General features: G+C 46.5%; 1 protein-coding gene across 1 annotated transcript; it reads left to right on the top strand.

Moving 5' to 3' along the window:
• The first annotated feature begins 14,302 nt into the window (after positions 1 to 14,302).
• LOC139415540 (claudin-20-like) lies at positions 14,303 to 15,217 on the top strand. Its single transcript, XM_071163647.1, has one exon. It carries the CDS (start codon positions 14,303 to 14,305, stop codon positions 15,215 to 15,217), a length of 915 nt encoding a protein of 304 aa, XP_071019748.1.
• The last annotated feature ends 276 nt before the right edge of the window (positions 15,218 to 15,493 follow it).

Here is a 15,493-nt window from a genome sequence, read left to right as displayed (position 1 = left end):
AGCAGGTTTTTATCAAGGATCTCTCTGTACTTTGCTCCGCTCATCTTTCCCTCGATCCTAACTAGTCTCCCAGTCTCTGCCACTGAAAAACATCCCCACAGCATGATGCTGCCACCACCATGCTTCACCATAGGGATGGTGCCAGGTTTCCTCCAGATGTGACGCTTGGCATTCAGGCCAAAAAGTAAATCTTGGTTTCATCAGACCAGAGAATCTTGTTTCTCATGGTCTGAGAGTCCTTTAGGTGCCTTTTGGCAAACTCCAAATGGCTATCATGTGTCTTTTACTGAGGAGTGGCTTCTGTCTGGCCACTCTACCATAAAGGCCTGATTAGTGGTGTGCTGCAGAGATGGTTGTCCTTCTGGAATGTTCTCCCATCTCCACAAAGGAACTCTGGAGCATCGAGTTCTTGGTCACCTCCCTGACTAAGGCCCTTCTCCCCCGAATGCTCAATTTGTCCGTGTGGCTAGCTTTAGGAAGAGTCTTGGTGGTTCCAAACTTCTTCCATTGAAGAATGATGGAGGCCAGTGTGTTATTGGGGAACTTCAATGCTGCATAAATGTTTTGGTACCCTTCCTTAGATCTGTGCCTCGACACAATACCTTTGACCTCATGGCTTGGTTTTTGCTCTGACATGCACTGTCAACTGTGGGACCTTATATAGACCTGTGTGTGCCTTTCCAAATCATGTCCAATCAATTTCATTTACTACAGGTGAACTCCAATCAAGTTGTAGAAACAATCTCAAGGATGGTCAATGGAAACAAGATGCACCCGAGCTAAATTTTGAGTCTCATAGAAAAGGGTCTGAATACTTAGGTAAATAAGGTATTTCTGTTAGTTTTTTAATAGTTTTGCAAAAAAAAATCTAAAAACCTGTTTTCCCTTTGTCATTATGGGGTATTGTGTGTAGATTGGTGAGAGAAAAAATAACAATTTAATCCATTTTAGAATAAAGCTGTAACGTAACAAAATGTGTGAAAAGGGAAGGGGTCTGAATACTTTCTGAATGCACTGTGAAATCAGCGTCCTTTGTTTTGCTTCACTCTCTAAGCTCTGAGCACAGTTGCCTAAATTCAATAACATTCCTCCTTACTCTTGTTTGTGAATATGATGCAGTATCTTAGTCACAAGCATTACATTTTAATGTCTTTTTTTGGCAAACGCAGTTGTTAATTAAAAACTGGAATTGCCTGAATTCTATTTATATTTTGTCTCAATATTATTTTGTTCATGTGTTAATATCCACATAAAAACAAAGACTAAGTGTCACATTTCGATTTAATTGATTTTATTAAGTTCAAAGCTTTAAAGCTCTTTCTTGTTTCAAGTGATTTGATGTATCACTTTAAGAATTGTTCAAATGTTTTATCATTATTCAGATGTATCTGAACTGTAATTTATTCTCGAATGTATATTATTTTCATTTAAACGGGACGTTTATACGGGTGTCCTGACTCTCTGTGGTCACTAAAGATCCCAAGACACTTATCTTAAGAGTAGGAATGTTAACCCCGGTGTCCTGGCTAAATTCCCAATCTGGCCCTCATACCATCATGACCACCTAATCATCCCCAGCTTCCAATTGGCTCCTTCATCCCCTCCTCCTCTCCCCTGTAACTATTCTCCAGGTTGTTGCTGTAAATGAGAACGTGTTCTCAGTCAACTTACCTGGTGAAATAAGGGTTCAATAAATACAAATTGTACAGGTAAGGTAAAACGCTGTAATGTTGAATAAAAAAACAGTCTCTTATACTAGAGTTGTCCTGATTGATACATAATAGATGCTTTGTTATTACATTATTAGCTCATCCAGGTCTTATCCACTAGACACCAAACAAAAGAAAATTAACCTAAACGGGGAGCGACTACCTGAACTTGTCCAATAAGAAATTCTTGTTGAACAATGTTTTGCAACGGCACTAATACATGCTGAATGAGAGAACATATTAGAAATTGTGAGCAGTAATTTACAGAAGAAGAGCATAAAGTAGGACGCAAAATATTTCTCCACTTCCTCCTTCGTGCTCCATCCAGTAGCTAGAGTAGGATATAGAGCCCTAATTGATACTATGGAGCCCTGGACCAGAGCTAGCCACAACAACCACGGCCACACCACAGAGACTGTGGGGCTATGGACCAGAGCTAGCCACAACAACCACAGCCACACCACAGAGACTGTGGGGCTGTGGACCAGAGCTAGCCACAACAACCACAGGGGCTGTGGACCAGAGCTAGCCACAACAACCACAGCCACACCACAGAGACTGTGGGGCTGTGGACCAGAGCTAGCCACAACAACCACAGCCACACCACAGGCATCAGGAGCTGAGCATCCTGTCCCTGAGTTTCAGTGTTGTGTGTGACTCACACAGATTCCTCATCTTCAGACAGTGGACAGTGGCATACCACAGCTTCGCAAGAACATTTTGCAGTTTTACAGCTACTGTTCTACACGTTTTGCAGTTTTAAAGCTAATTTCCTTCTGTTCTACACGTTTTGCAGTTTTAAAGCTAATTTCCTTCTGTTCTACACGTTTTGCAGTTTTAAAGCTAATTTCCTTCTGTTCTACACGTTTTGCAGTTTTAAAGCTAATTTCCTTCTGTTCTACACATTTTGCAGTTTTAAAGCTAATTTTCTACTGTTCTACGCGTTTTGCAGTTTTAAAGCTAATTTCCTTCTGTTCTACATGTTTTGCCATGCGTCTGAGAGAACATTTTCCGTTTTTAAAGCTAATTTCCTGTCATTCTAAACATTTAGATATGACTTATGACCTGTTCATATGCTATCTGCAGAGCTTGTGCCCCCCCTCCAAGAGAGAGAGGGGGAGAGAGAGAGAGGGAGAGAGAGAGGGAGAGAGAGAGGGGGGAGAGAGAGAGGGAGAGGGAGAGAGAGAGAGAGAGGGAGAGAGAGCTTATTTTATTCAGTCTCTCAGCACCACCAACACAATGAGTCATAATTGTTGGCCCTCTCTCTAGGTCTTTCTGTTCACAGGTCTGTGGGCGATGTTAATCATGTGTGGGTGTGGGGTGTCCGCCAGTCTTTGTCACATGAAATGGAACAGAGGGAGTAGTTGACATTACAGGGGGAAAATGTGTTTTCCTCTTAGTTTGGTCGTTGGTCACACATCTAAAGGATGAGACACAGTATCCCTGGGCCAGACAGTGGACAGACAGGCGAATGGGTGCACACACACACCAGAAACAGAGACAGACACTGTGGGGAGATGGAGGGGGTAAGGTGTGTACACTAGCATAATGAGTAACAGATTGCTTTAAAGGGAAAACAGGAGACTGTGTGTGATGGCAAGCCAGTTCTTTTCCTGTTGCCACAGTAACACCTGTGTGAAGGACCATAAAGACAGCCCACCTCACACACACACACACACACACACACACACACACAAGCCTCCACCCCCTGAACCTACTGCCACTCCAACACACTGCTGCCTGACAGCCTGAGAGAGGAGAGAGGGGACACACTGCTGCCTGACAGCCTGAGAGAGGAGAGAGGAGAGATGGAACACACTGCTGCCTGACAGCCTGAGAGAGGAGAGAGGGAACACACTGCTGCCTGACAGCCTGAGAGAGGAGAGAGGAGAGATGGAACACACTGTTGCCTGACAGCCTGAGAGACGAGAGAGGGAACACACTGCTGCCTGACAGCCTGAGAGAGGAGAGAGGAGAGATGGAACACACTGCTGCCTGACAGCCTGAGAGAGGAGAGAGGGAACACACTGCTGACTGAGAGAACAGAGATGGAACACACTGCTGCCTGACAGTCTGAGAGAGGAGAGAGGGGACACACTGCTGCCTGACAGCCTGAGAGAGGAGAGAGGGAACACACTGCTGCCTGGCAGCCTGAGAGAGGTGGAACACACTTCAATGTGTCTACTGCCTACTCTTCACGAAAAAGGGCTTGGAAGGGAGACTGAAGTGTTGGTCTCAGCAACGGGGGGATTAGATGACGAGTGGATGACAGAGGAATGGCTGGATCTATCTCTGGGGCAGACTGCAGGAGGACTGGAGTCTGGGCTCCACAGATACCACAGCCCACTAACCTAACGTAGCAGGCGTAAAAAGACGACCTGAGCTGAGTCCCCACATCTGGTTTTCAGGGGAAACGAAAGTTAGGTTGAAAATATTGTATCCCTGAAAATCAGATGTTAGCAGTTTCTGGCGACCCCACATAGGCTACAGCCTGCAGGCAGCAGCTCCACTGACACACTGTTGAAGGCAGTCATCACAGAAGAGTCAGCAGTGCCTGGGTCCTCCTCCTCCTCCTCCTCTCAGAGCTCCCTCTCCCTCTGCCTAGTCAGTGCCTCCAGTACCACTAGACTCTCTTGTCTGTCAGCCTCGTGCTCTTTTCTCTACCCAGAACAATAGAGGGGGATTGCAGCTCCACAAAGACCACAGCACAGCAGCAACATTCACAGACAGGCAGGCTGCCGTGCCCTGCTCTCTGGGGTGTTCCAGCACAGCAGCTGGGTCTCTTCAGCCGTTATTGGCTCAGCCGACTCCTGCCTGCCATTCACCCATGATATGACTGGGATCCTCCTGGGGCCTCCTGGACCATCAGTCCAAAGGGAAGGGAACACTGCCGCTACCTCGTTCTCAAACCAAGGTGCATAAATTGAGGAGCAAACTGAAGTGAAGAGGAAATTCAGAAACTCTTGGAGGCTGCATTGTTGGTTAAGGGCTTGTAAGCATTTCACTGTACCTGTTGTATTAGGCGCATGTGACAAATAACATTTGATTTGATTTGATCTACAGCACAGAGAGAGAGACAGAGGAAGAGAGAGACAGAGGAAGAGAGAGAGAGAGAGAGAGATAGGAAGAGATACAGAGGAAGAGAGAGAGCGAGAACGAGAGAGAGAGAGAGAGAGAGAGAGGGAGAGAGAGAGAGAGACATAGAGAACAGGGAGTCTAGCTCCATCACAGATGGACGGTGTGGTGTGATACTGGGATACTGTCAGAGGGCAGAGAGCTGGTTGCCTCAGGTTCCAGCTAACTGGGTTCTCTCGGAACAACAGCTGATGGGATGTGCTGTGCTGGACTGCATTCAACAACGGACATTCATCACGCCTGGGGCTGAAGTCCCCCCACTCTACCTGGGATGGGCTTGCCTTGTCCAAGTTTCAACTAGCATTCGCTGACGTGACATACTCACATACACACGTGTGTTTGTGTGTGCAAACACACTAACACAATCTCTCAGACACAGGAGAAATGTGGTTCCATTGTGAGTTGTGCTGCTGGATGAACACTGGATGGATAGAATAGCGGTAAGTGCGTGCTGAAAGTGTTTCCCTCTTTCTTCTCTAAGTCATGTGAGGTTGATTACAACGTATTAGGTAGATGTTGTTAGATGAACCACAGCTATTCACAGTAATCTACAGTTGGACTCAGACATGTCTATGTGTGACAGTTTGTGTACGCTACCACATATGTTAGCAATTTGGACATGATTCAAAAAACAGGATAGATTTCCATCATCGTTGTTCTAAGAACTTTGTTGACAGGTTGTTTATTTGCACTCCCCATTCTAACCAAAATTCCTCCCGCATTATGGCTTATCCAATCAGGGAGCCCGGACATGGTTTCCATAATTTACCTCCTCATTCCATTACTCAGATGTCATGACATGACAATTAATAACATTTTCAGAAAGAATATCATTTCTAAACAGCTAGTTATTTAACTATCCACATTGATTGTATTAGGCTGTGTAAAAATAGTCAATTACCTTAGGAACCTGTCATTGATCATTTCATGGCAGTACCTTAGTGGTGAAAAAACTGCATCAATCCAACTGCTGACAGGTAATAGCGAAGCCATTGCCTCTTGACTGTGGGAATAAATAGGTCATTTATATTCCTGTCTGTTTGATGATTTAGGTAGGGTTGATGCCTCCTGGCTGTACTCATGCAAAAATATCTCAGCTTACTGAATGAACTCTCAACTCAGAAATTCCATTTCACCTGGTGATCTGGCTACTGCATTAAGGTGGTAGGGTGAAACCTTTAACTAATCCTTATTACATAAGATGTTACCTTTTCCCCTTCTCTGGCCGTGTAGTTTTGCTATTCTAACTTCATATGAGGCAATGAAAATGTAAAGTAACAACAAATAGATGCCTACAGATGTAGGATCTTAATTTGAGCCAGTTTGCTACAGCAGGAAAATAATCCTGCGGCAACAGGAAATGTGAATTATTAATAGACATTAAAACCAGAAGATGGTGATAGCGCTGATGTCATCCACATATTCCTTTGTAAAACTCCCGATGGCGCATGAAGTATATGTGCCATATTGCTAAATGGGGCCAAATGGCACCAAAAAAAGGATCATGGTGAAAGTGACCATAACTAGCAAAGGATCATGGTCGGTGTAATCCTGGTAGCCTGCCGGCCTGTGATTGGTCTGTATAAGCACGTGGTCCTGCATGACAACAGATGTAGTAGTTAAAATGGATTTAATTAAATTTAATTAAAATATCTCCATTTGTAGGGAACTTTAAAATAATTCACTGGGAAGATCTAACTTGATCATAATAAACACATTTTAGAGCCCAAAACGGCCGTCTATTTTTATTTTGGGGGCTGTTCTGTCAATCGTACTTTACATCAGCTTTCTAGGGCAGACCAGGGCTTTTGGCAGCGCTATGTTGCTACACAGTAGCCGACCAGCAGAGCTGGTGACTTCACGCTCCAGACTGGACACTGGGGGCCTGGAATTATTATGTGAAGAATAATTGTTGATACATTTTTCATTATGGCAAATCAAGTCTGACATTTTAAAATGGAAATTACAAACTTTAGAAGCCTTTTTAAACTTTGAATACACTACAAGTTTGCCTTTCCTGCCGTGCAGGAAAATCCTCAGCAACAAAAGAGTGATCAAATTAAGATTCTAAATCTGTAGTATCACACATTAGTATTCTAACAGCACTACAATGCAACATTTCTCATTGCTGGACAGCTTGTCATCACAGTAAACATCAGTGAATTCACTAATCCATTTGTCTCTTAACTAAAAAACTTTACTGGGTCTTTGTTAGTCTGCCGGCTGCTCATACTGTAGCTTTTTCCCTTTAAAAATAGATTTGCTGAATGAGCTCAACACAGGTTTTTTATGAGCTTGTATGTACAAGGCTTTAAAGAGGGAACAACAAGCACAATAGCAACCTGTAATGAATAACAGACTAATGAATCGTCTAAATTGCCCGGTTTTACTGTATGACTATTTTCATTACAACACAATAAAAATTCCTTGCGTGTCTGACCAATTTCAACGTTTCTTTTTAAAACAAACTTTAAACAGGCAGTGAAAACGTTGGAAGTTGGAACCGTGCTCGCCAGTTGACATTAACAATAACTTTTTATTTAAATCATTCTGGGTAGGGCCGCCTTTTAAACCATCATTACAAATGTATTTAAATAATTCTGGGTAGGGCCGCCTTTTAAACCATCATTACAAATGTATTTAAATAATTCTGGGTAGGGCCGCCTTTTAAACCATCATTACAAATGTATTTAAATAATTCTGGGTAGGGCCGCCTTTTAAACCATCATTACAAATTTATCGCTGGATTTCTAATTTTACTCTTCCTTGGAAGTGACAACAGAATAACAGTCTGTTACTGCTAAACAATAGTCCTCAGTTATCATCTCCTCCACCATTAAACATTATCAATGGCTCTCTTTCAATGAACCTGAGGTGATGATGTAGGAGTATTCCGTAGGACGGTGTGTATCATGTGTATCCTATACATACGGCTAATACAACTTGACTTGACACTTGAACTTCTAACTTGATGAGCAATATTAGGGAGAGCGACAACAACATCTAATCAGTACCAGGTACTACTGTCCCTTAGAAATTATGGGAGTGAAGCGCAAACAAGCCACAAAGTTAATGGAACCAAGGAGTAGTAGAATGTGACAATAACAACTAGCCTACACATCAACGGCTACTACTCCAGTTAGTGGAGGCCAGGCCACAGAGCTAGAATAACACTCCTGCTGTCACGTTCGTTTGAATGATTGGACCAAGGCGCAGCGTGCGTAGCGTTCCAAATATTTTAATAAATCGAAACTCACCAAACAAAACAATAAAGCACAAACCAAACGTGAAGCTAACAGAGCTACTGGGCAACTATACATAGACAAGATCCCACAGAGCTAGCACAATGAGGAAATGGCTGCCTAAATATGATCCCCAATCAGAGACAACGATAAACAGCTGTCTCTGATTGGGAACCATACAAGGCCAACATAAATCATTAATCACCTAGATGACCCACCCTAGTCACTATCACGCCCCAACCAACATAGAGAATAAACAGCTCTCTATGGTCAGGGCATGACAGTACCCCCCCCCCCCCCCCCAAAGGTGCAGACTCCACCCGCAAAACCTGACTCAATAGGACATCTATGATGGATGACATAGGGCGTCGGGGGCGGCTCCGGTGCGGGGCGAAGAACCCACTCCGCTCACAGATACGTCGCTGGAGGCTCTGGACTGAGAACCCCTGCTGAAGGCTCCGGACCGCAGACCATCTCAGGAGGCTCCGGGCCGTAGACCGTCTCAGGAGGGTCTGGACCGTGAAACGTCGCCGGAGGTTCCGGACCGTGAAACGTTGCCGGAGGTTCCGGATCGGGAACTGTCGCCGGAAGCGCTGGACTGGGAACTGTCGTCGGAAGCGCTGGACTGGGAACTGTCGCCGGAAGCGCTGGACTGGGAACTGTCGCCGGAAGCGCTGGACTGGGAACTGTCGCCGGAAGCGCTGGACTGGGAACTGTTGCCGGAGGCGCTGGACTGGGAACTGTCGCCGGAAGCGCTGGACTGGGAACTGTCGCCGGAAGCGCTGGACTGGGAACTGTCGCCGGAAGCGCTGGACTGGGAACTGTCGCCGGAAGCGATGGACTGGGAACTGTCGCCGGAAGCGCTGGACTGGGAACTGTCGCCGGAAGCGCTGGACTGGGAACTGTCGCCGGAAGCGCTGGACTGGGAAGTGTCGCCGGAAGCGCTGGACTGGGAACTGTCGCCGGAAGCGCTGGACTGGGAAGTGTCGCCGGAAGCGCTGGACTGGGAACTGTCGCCGGAAGCGCTGGACTGGGAACTGTCGCCAGAATCTCTGAACTGGGAACTGTCGCCGGAAGCTCTGGACTGTGGAAGCGCACTGGAGGCCTGATGCGTGGGACTGGTACAGGTTGCACCGGGCTGATGACATGCACCTCAGGGCAAATGCGGGGAGGAGGCACAGGACTTACTGGACAGTGGAGGAACACTGGATGCCAGATGCGTGGGACCAGTACAGGTTGCATCGGGCTGATGACACACACCTCAGGGCGAGTGCGGAGAGGAGGCACAGGACGTACTGGACTGTGAAGGCACACTGGAGACACAGTACGTATGGCCGGCGCAGGATATACTGGGCCGTGGAGGCGCACTGGAGGTCTGGAGCTTACAGCTGCCACAACACGTCCTGGCTGGATGCTCACTTTAGCCTGGCAAGTGGGGGGCGCTGGCACAGGACGCACTGGGCTGTGAGGGTGCACTGGCGATACAGTGCGTAGAGCCGGCGCAGGATATCCTGGACCGAGGAGACGTACTGGAGACCAGGAGCGCTGAGCTGGCACAACCGGTCCTGGCTAGATGCTCCCTTTCGCACGGCAAGTGCGAGGAGCTGGCACAGAACGCACCGGGCTGTGGATGCGCCCTGGAGACACATTGCGTATCTCCGCAAAACATGGTGTCTGACACCATGACACCAAAACATCCACTCTACCTCATCACTCGCCTCAACCATCCCATTATTCCTCTTCGCTCCCAGACTCATCCCTCGGCTTCGCCGACCAACACGTGTTCCCCCAACCCAAAGTGTTTTGGGGTTGCCTATCGGGCTTCCATGATGGTGAAATTCGGAGTCGCCGTTGATCTTCATTCGCTGCCTTTGCCTGCTTCCATGGCAGGGTCTTGTCCCCTGCCATAACTTCCTCCCATGTCCATGATGTCCTCCACTCACTTTTCTCCTGGGCCCAGGATCCCTGCTCCTCCTGACCACGCTGCTTCGTCCTTTGGTGGTGGGATCTTTTGTCATGTTCGTTTGAATGATTGGACCAAGGCGCAGCGTGCGTAGAGTTCCAGATATTTTAATAAATCGAAACTCACCAAACAAAACAATAAAGCACAAACCAAACGTGAAGCTAACAGCGCTACTAGGCAACTATACATGCCCTATTCTAGTGGAGGCCACAGAGCTAGAATAACACTATACTATTCTAGTGGAGACCACAGAGCTAGAATAACACTAATCTACTATTCTAGTGGAGGCCACAGAGCTAGAATAACACTAATATACTATTCTAGTGGAGACCACAGAGCTAGAATAACACTAATCTACTATTCTAGTCGAGACCACAGAGCTAGAATAACACTAATCTACTATTCTAGTGGAGACCACAGAGCTAGAATAACACTGATCTACTATTCTAGTGGAGACACAGAGCTAGAATAACACTGATCTACTATTCTAGTGGAGGCCACAGAGCTAGAATAACACTGATCTACTATTCTAGTGGAGGCCACGGAGCTAGAACAACACTACTCTACTATTCTAGTGGAGACCACAGAGATATAATAACACTATACTATTCTAGTGGAGACCACAGAGCTAGAATAACACTATACAATTCTAGTGGAGACCACAGAGCTAGAATAACACTACTCTACTATTCTAGTGGAGGCCACAGAGCTAGAATAACACTAATCTACTATTCTGGTGGAGGCCACAGAGCTAGAATAACACTAATCTACTATTCTAGTGGAGACCACAGAGCTAGAATAACACTGATCTACTATTATAGTTGAGGCCACAGAGCTAGAACAACACTACTCTACTATTCTAGTGGAGACCACAGAGATATAATAACACTATACTATTCTAGTGGAGACCACAGAGCTAGAATAACACTATACAATTCTAGTGGAGACCACAGAGCTAGAATAACACTACTCTACTATTCTAGTGGAGGCCACAGAGCTAGAATAACACTAATCTACTATTCTGGTGGAGGCCACAGAGCTAGAATAACACTAATCTACTATTCTAGTGGAGACCACAGAGCTAGAATAACACTGATCTACTATTCTAGTGGAGGCCACAGAGCTAGAATAACACTACTCTACTATTCTCGTGGAGGCCACAGAGCTAGAATTACACTAATCTACTCTTCTTAGAGCTGCATTGGTTCCCATCTCCCTCCTTGGCTGCGTTCCAGACTCACTATTCACTTTATAGTGGACTAATTCTGACCAAGGACCATAGTGCACTCTAAAGTGAATAAGGGGCCATTTGCGACCCAGCCCTCCTCTCCTCATGCTCCCCTTGCTTCTCAGAGCTAACCATGTACCAAAAACACTACATCACATACACTGGTGTAGTCCCATGACTCAACAGGCTGGTAAAGGACATCAATCTCAAATATATGAATTATATCCAGACATCACATACCATTCATATGAGAGATGTTCAGTGATGTTCTGTTAGTAGTTCGTTGTATGTTTTCTTGTCCTCAGGGTCACTCTCCCGAAAAAAAAAGTGCATGACCTTACCTGCCTGTGTAGCTTGCTTGGTAAACTCTTGGTAACATAATAGAGGAGAATTGGGAAGAAACTAATTTCAACTGAAATCCAAGTATTTTTTTCTAGGTCTAAATAACTGTCTAATACTGGGTAATACAATGATGGTGATACAACGGATTATCTGGTCAGGTCTTAAAAAGATCTTTGTTACTTCCTGATATTACTATTTTGAGTAGTAAAAGTCCATATACTTTTTGTACAAAGCAATAAGAAACACTAGTGTGATAGATGCAGTGTGTAAAATTCACAAGACTGTTTTTCCTTTGAGACTAAAAGTAGACCGGCTCTGTATCAAAGCCCAACTTCTGTGTGCCTGGAAGAAGAAATAACAAATGCATGGAGCACCGTTTATATTACCCAGCCATGTCCTCTCACATCACACACATAGCCTACGATTCTGCAATTTTAATGACTTCAATGTAACTGTCTGTCTGAGGCGGGAAGCCCAAAATTGGTCCTGAGTTAAACCCACTCCTGCTGTCACTCCTGCTGTCATTCACTTCCGGATGCTTCTGCTGTTTGGGGCAGTGTATTCTGGGATCTATTATGTGTCCCTAATCACACCCTATTCCCTATATAGTGCACTACTTAGTACACAATGTTGGGAATAGGGTGTCATTTGGGACACAGAGAATGACCTCTTTATGCTGCTGAGTAGAGGTGGGATGCAGAGGAATGGATGGAGGGGTGTACACATAGAGCTAAGAGTCTCCTAATGAGGACTACAGCTGTGTAATAATCACAGTGGCATTTCCCCTCCATACTCCCTCCCTCAGAGGGTGGCTAGGTAGGTATAGGCCTGGGAGGGAGCCTGCTGCCTGCCATCGTCTGGGCTGGAAAATATCATGGTAATGGGTTAATGGGAGTAGGCAGACTGGCTAAGGTCAAATGATCTCTTCTCTTCCAGTAATATTTCCCCCTTTTTTCAAATGAATGTAGTCTTTCTCTCCTAAAATGAGGGGTTGGAATGGAGGAGGCAGTTTGGTAGAGTCGGATAGGGGGGGAGTGGGAGTGGGTAGGAAAATGTATATTTTCTGTTTATCCCTCTGGTAATCGTTCCTGTTGGGGCAGGTCTGTCACTATGGGGTGCTTTCCCCTCTGTTGTCACAGTGTGTGGATATATAGATAGAGGATTACTTCAAGGATAGGTTGTGACTGTTGTTGGGATACCAGCGCTGTGTGTGTTCCATCTCTACAAATGGAGGGGGCGGTTCACACAGTCTTATCTGTGTGTTGCAGTCGGCCATACTTCATGCGGTCAATTGAAAGGCGGCACCTTCTTCTCAGCTGCAAGGCTAAAGGATGGGGATGCAGGTCCTCGCCATCTTTCCGTTTATACTGTGCTCTGAGTGACGCCGTCGAAACACCACAAAAAGCCACCATCGAACGAACACCAATGACAAATCAAACCTCAAAACTCTTGGCTGTCTAAATGATATATTGAACCAGTTAAAGGGGACCAACAATATCTTCAACTGCAAATTTCAGTCAGACATTTAATATGCCGTGATAAAGAATATTGGCTTACTACTGTCTTTTATCATTACTACTCATTTGCTGAGAGGACATTAGCTCTGCGGCTGTTCATCTGAATCAATGACCTTCAGGTTATACTAGTCCAGTTGTTTAACCACTCTCACAGCACATTGCTGCTCAGTTTTGCAGTATTTCTCTCAGTTCACCACTTAGTTCTCCTTAGTGGTACTGTAGCTCACAGGCAACAAGAATGTGCGGCTGCCATGTCTCTACTGGACACTGAAAAGGATGGAATTGTATGTTGTGTTGCTAAGGAGATGGTAGGAGGACGGAGGAGGTGCGAATCACTGAGCTGCTTAGCCTATTGTTTTGTTAGGTGTTTTTTCCATCTCTTTTGTGCCCAGAAAACATTGAGAAGAGACTGACGCACCACGGCACACTGTCCGAGACACACAAAAGGTAAGGAGGCTTTTTTTCTCAAAACACTGCAATTACAAACAAACGATTCACTTTAACAATGCATTTATGTTGCCTTTAATGTCAGAACGTCACCACCATAGAAGACAAACTAAAGAATTGGAGAAATTACAAATTATTCTAAAAGATTATTGAAATAGCTTATGTATGCTGCAATGACATATATTGTAAATTGAGTTTATGTATAGAGGCAGCATTTACCTCATAGCTAAAGTGAAGTGAAGTAGCTGCCTGCTGTAAAAGAGTAACCCTCTTTCAGAGGAAGGACACTGCAGCTTTAAATGCACATAATTGAGTCTTTAAATGAACACCACAAAACTCAGTCACACAAAGCCAGGGATGCAGAGTTAAAATGCAGACAAACAGAAAGCGCACACTCACACACGCTTCCCCCCTAAAAAGAGGGAGAAAAAAAGAGCAGAGCGCAGTTTCCTTTTCCCATCACAAGCCCCTGCCTCATACAGCACCTGCCTCATCCAGCCCCTGTCTCCTCCGTCTGATCGTCACGCTTGCTCGCTCAGTTCAATTCTCATTTCGATTTTTATCACAGCCCACTGAAGCCTGCACTGAGGAATTATCTGCTGTCAGGACCTGAGGCTGCACGGGGGCGATAGGGAGAGACGGAGCCAGGGAGCCAGGCTCGGGCCACCACAGGGTGACGGTGCCGCTGTGCCGGAGAGGAGGGGACTCGCAACTCGGCGATGGCGTCCTCCACCATGCAGATCCTCGCCTTTGCCCTGGCGCTGCTGGGCGTCCTGGGCGCCACCGTGGCCACGCTGCTGCCCAACTGGAAGGTGAGTGCCGACGTGGGCTCCAACATCATGACTGCCATCTCCCAGATGCAGGGGCTGTGGATGGACTGCACCTGGTACAGCACCGGCGTGTTCAGCTGCACCTTGAAGTACTCTGTGCTGTCGCTGCCCGCCTACCTGCAGACCGCCCGGACGACAATGGTTCTGTCGTGCATGATGGGTTGCCTGGGCCTTTGTCTTGCCGCCCTAGGGCTGAAGTGCACCCGTTGGGGGGGCAGTCATCGGGCAAAGGGGCACGCGGCCATTGCCGCGGGGGGTTGCTTAATCCTGGCTGGCATTCTCTGCTTGGTGCCCGCTTCCTGGTTCACCAACGAGGTCATCACCACCTTCCTGGACTCCAACGTGCCCGAGAGCAGTAAATACGAGCCTGGGGGGGCCGTGTACGTGACCTTTGTCTCTGCCGGCTTCCTGCTTGCCAGTGGGGTCATCTTTTGTTTGTCGTGTCCCGGAAAAAGAGACTACACCTCGACCTCCACCTCTACCACCTTTCCTGACAAACTACTGCAGCAGCAGATAAACCAAGAGCAACTACAGCGCGACCTGATACAGTGTGACCTGATGCAGCGCGATCAACAGCAACGGGAGCAGAAGGACTTTAAACAGCAGACGTCGCCTAATGAGCAGTCGAGCCAAGAGCAGCTACAGTGGGTTGACAAAGGGTCCCAGGGTAAGGTCCAAGCAGCTGACGACATCCAGCAGGAGAAGCCTCTACATGAAGACAAGGGAACGCAGCAGTTCTACTCTCCATCCAGAGTCCCTCCAAAAGACACCCGAGCTGGTTACAGCCTGCAGGACTATGTTTAATATGTTTTATCACTAAAACCCTACTCTTGTTAGTGGGGTGGGGGGAGAATCCTGAGGACATTCTACTGACTGCCTTGTGAAGGGGAGAGAGTGGAGAAAGAGGGGGAGGAAGGATGGGAGGAGGAGGGAGAGAGTGGAGGGGAGAAAGAGAGGGAGGGAGGAGGCTAATGACGTTGACAGCCTTATCGCCACCTCTCATCTGTTCTCTCTCGCTACTGCGAGCACAAGCAGTAAAGGTATTCCCAAACTACTGGAGAAAGACAGCTTGTGGATCCA

Source organism: Oncorhynchus clarkii, chromosome 8 (assembly GCF_045791955.1).
Source record: "Oncorhynchus clarkii lewisi isolate Uvic-CL-2024 chromosome 8, UVic_Ocla_1.0, whole genome shotgun sequence".
In the NCBI taxonomy this organism is placed as follows: domain Eukaryota; kingdom Metazoa; phylum Chordata; class Actinopteri; order Salmoniformes; family Salmonidae; genus Oncorhynchus; species Oncorhynchus clarkii.
This window is presented reverse-complemented; position numbering and strand designations above follow the sequence as displayed.

Bases quoted from the DNA above. Each gene is read 5' to 3' on its own strand.
- LOC139415540 (XM_071163647.1), top strand. From the start codon at position 14,303: ATGGCGTCCTCCACCATGCAGATCCTCGCCTTTGCCCTGGCGCTGCTG.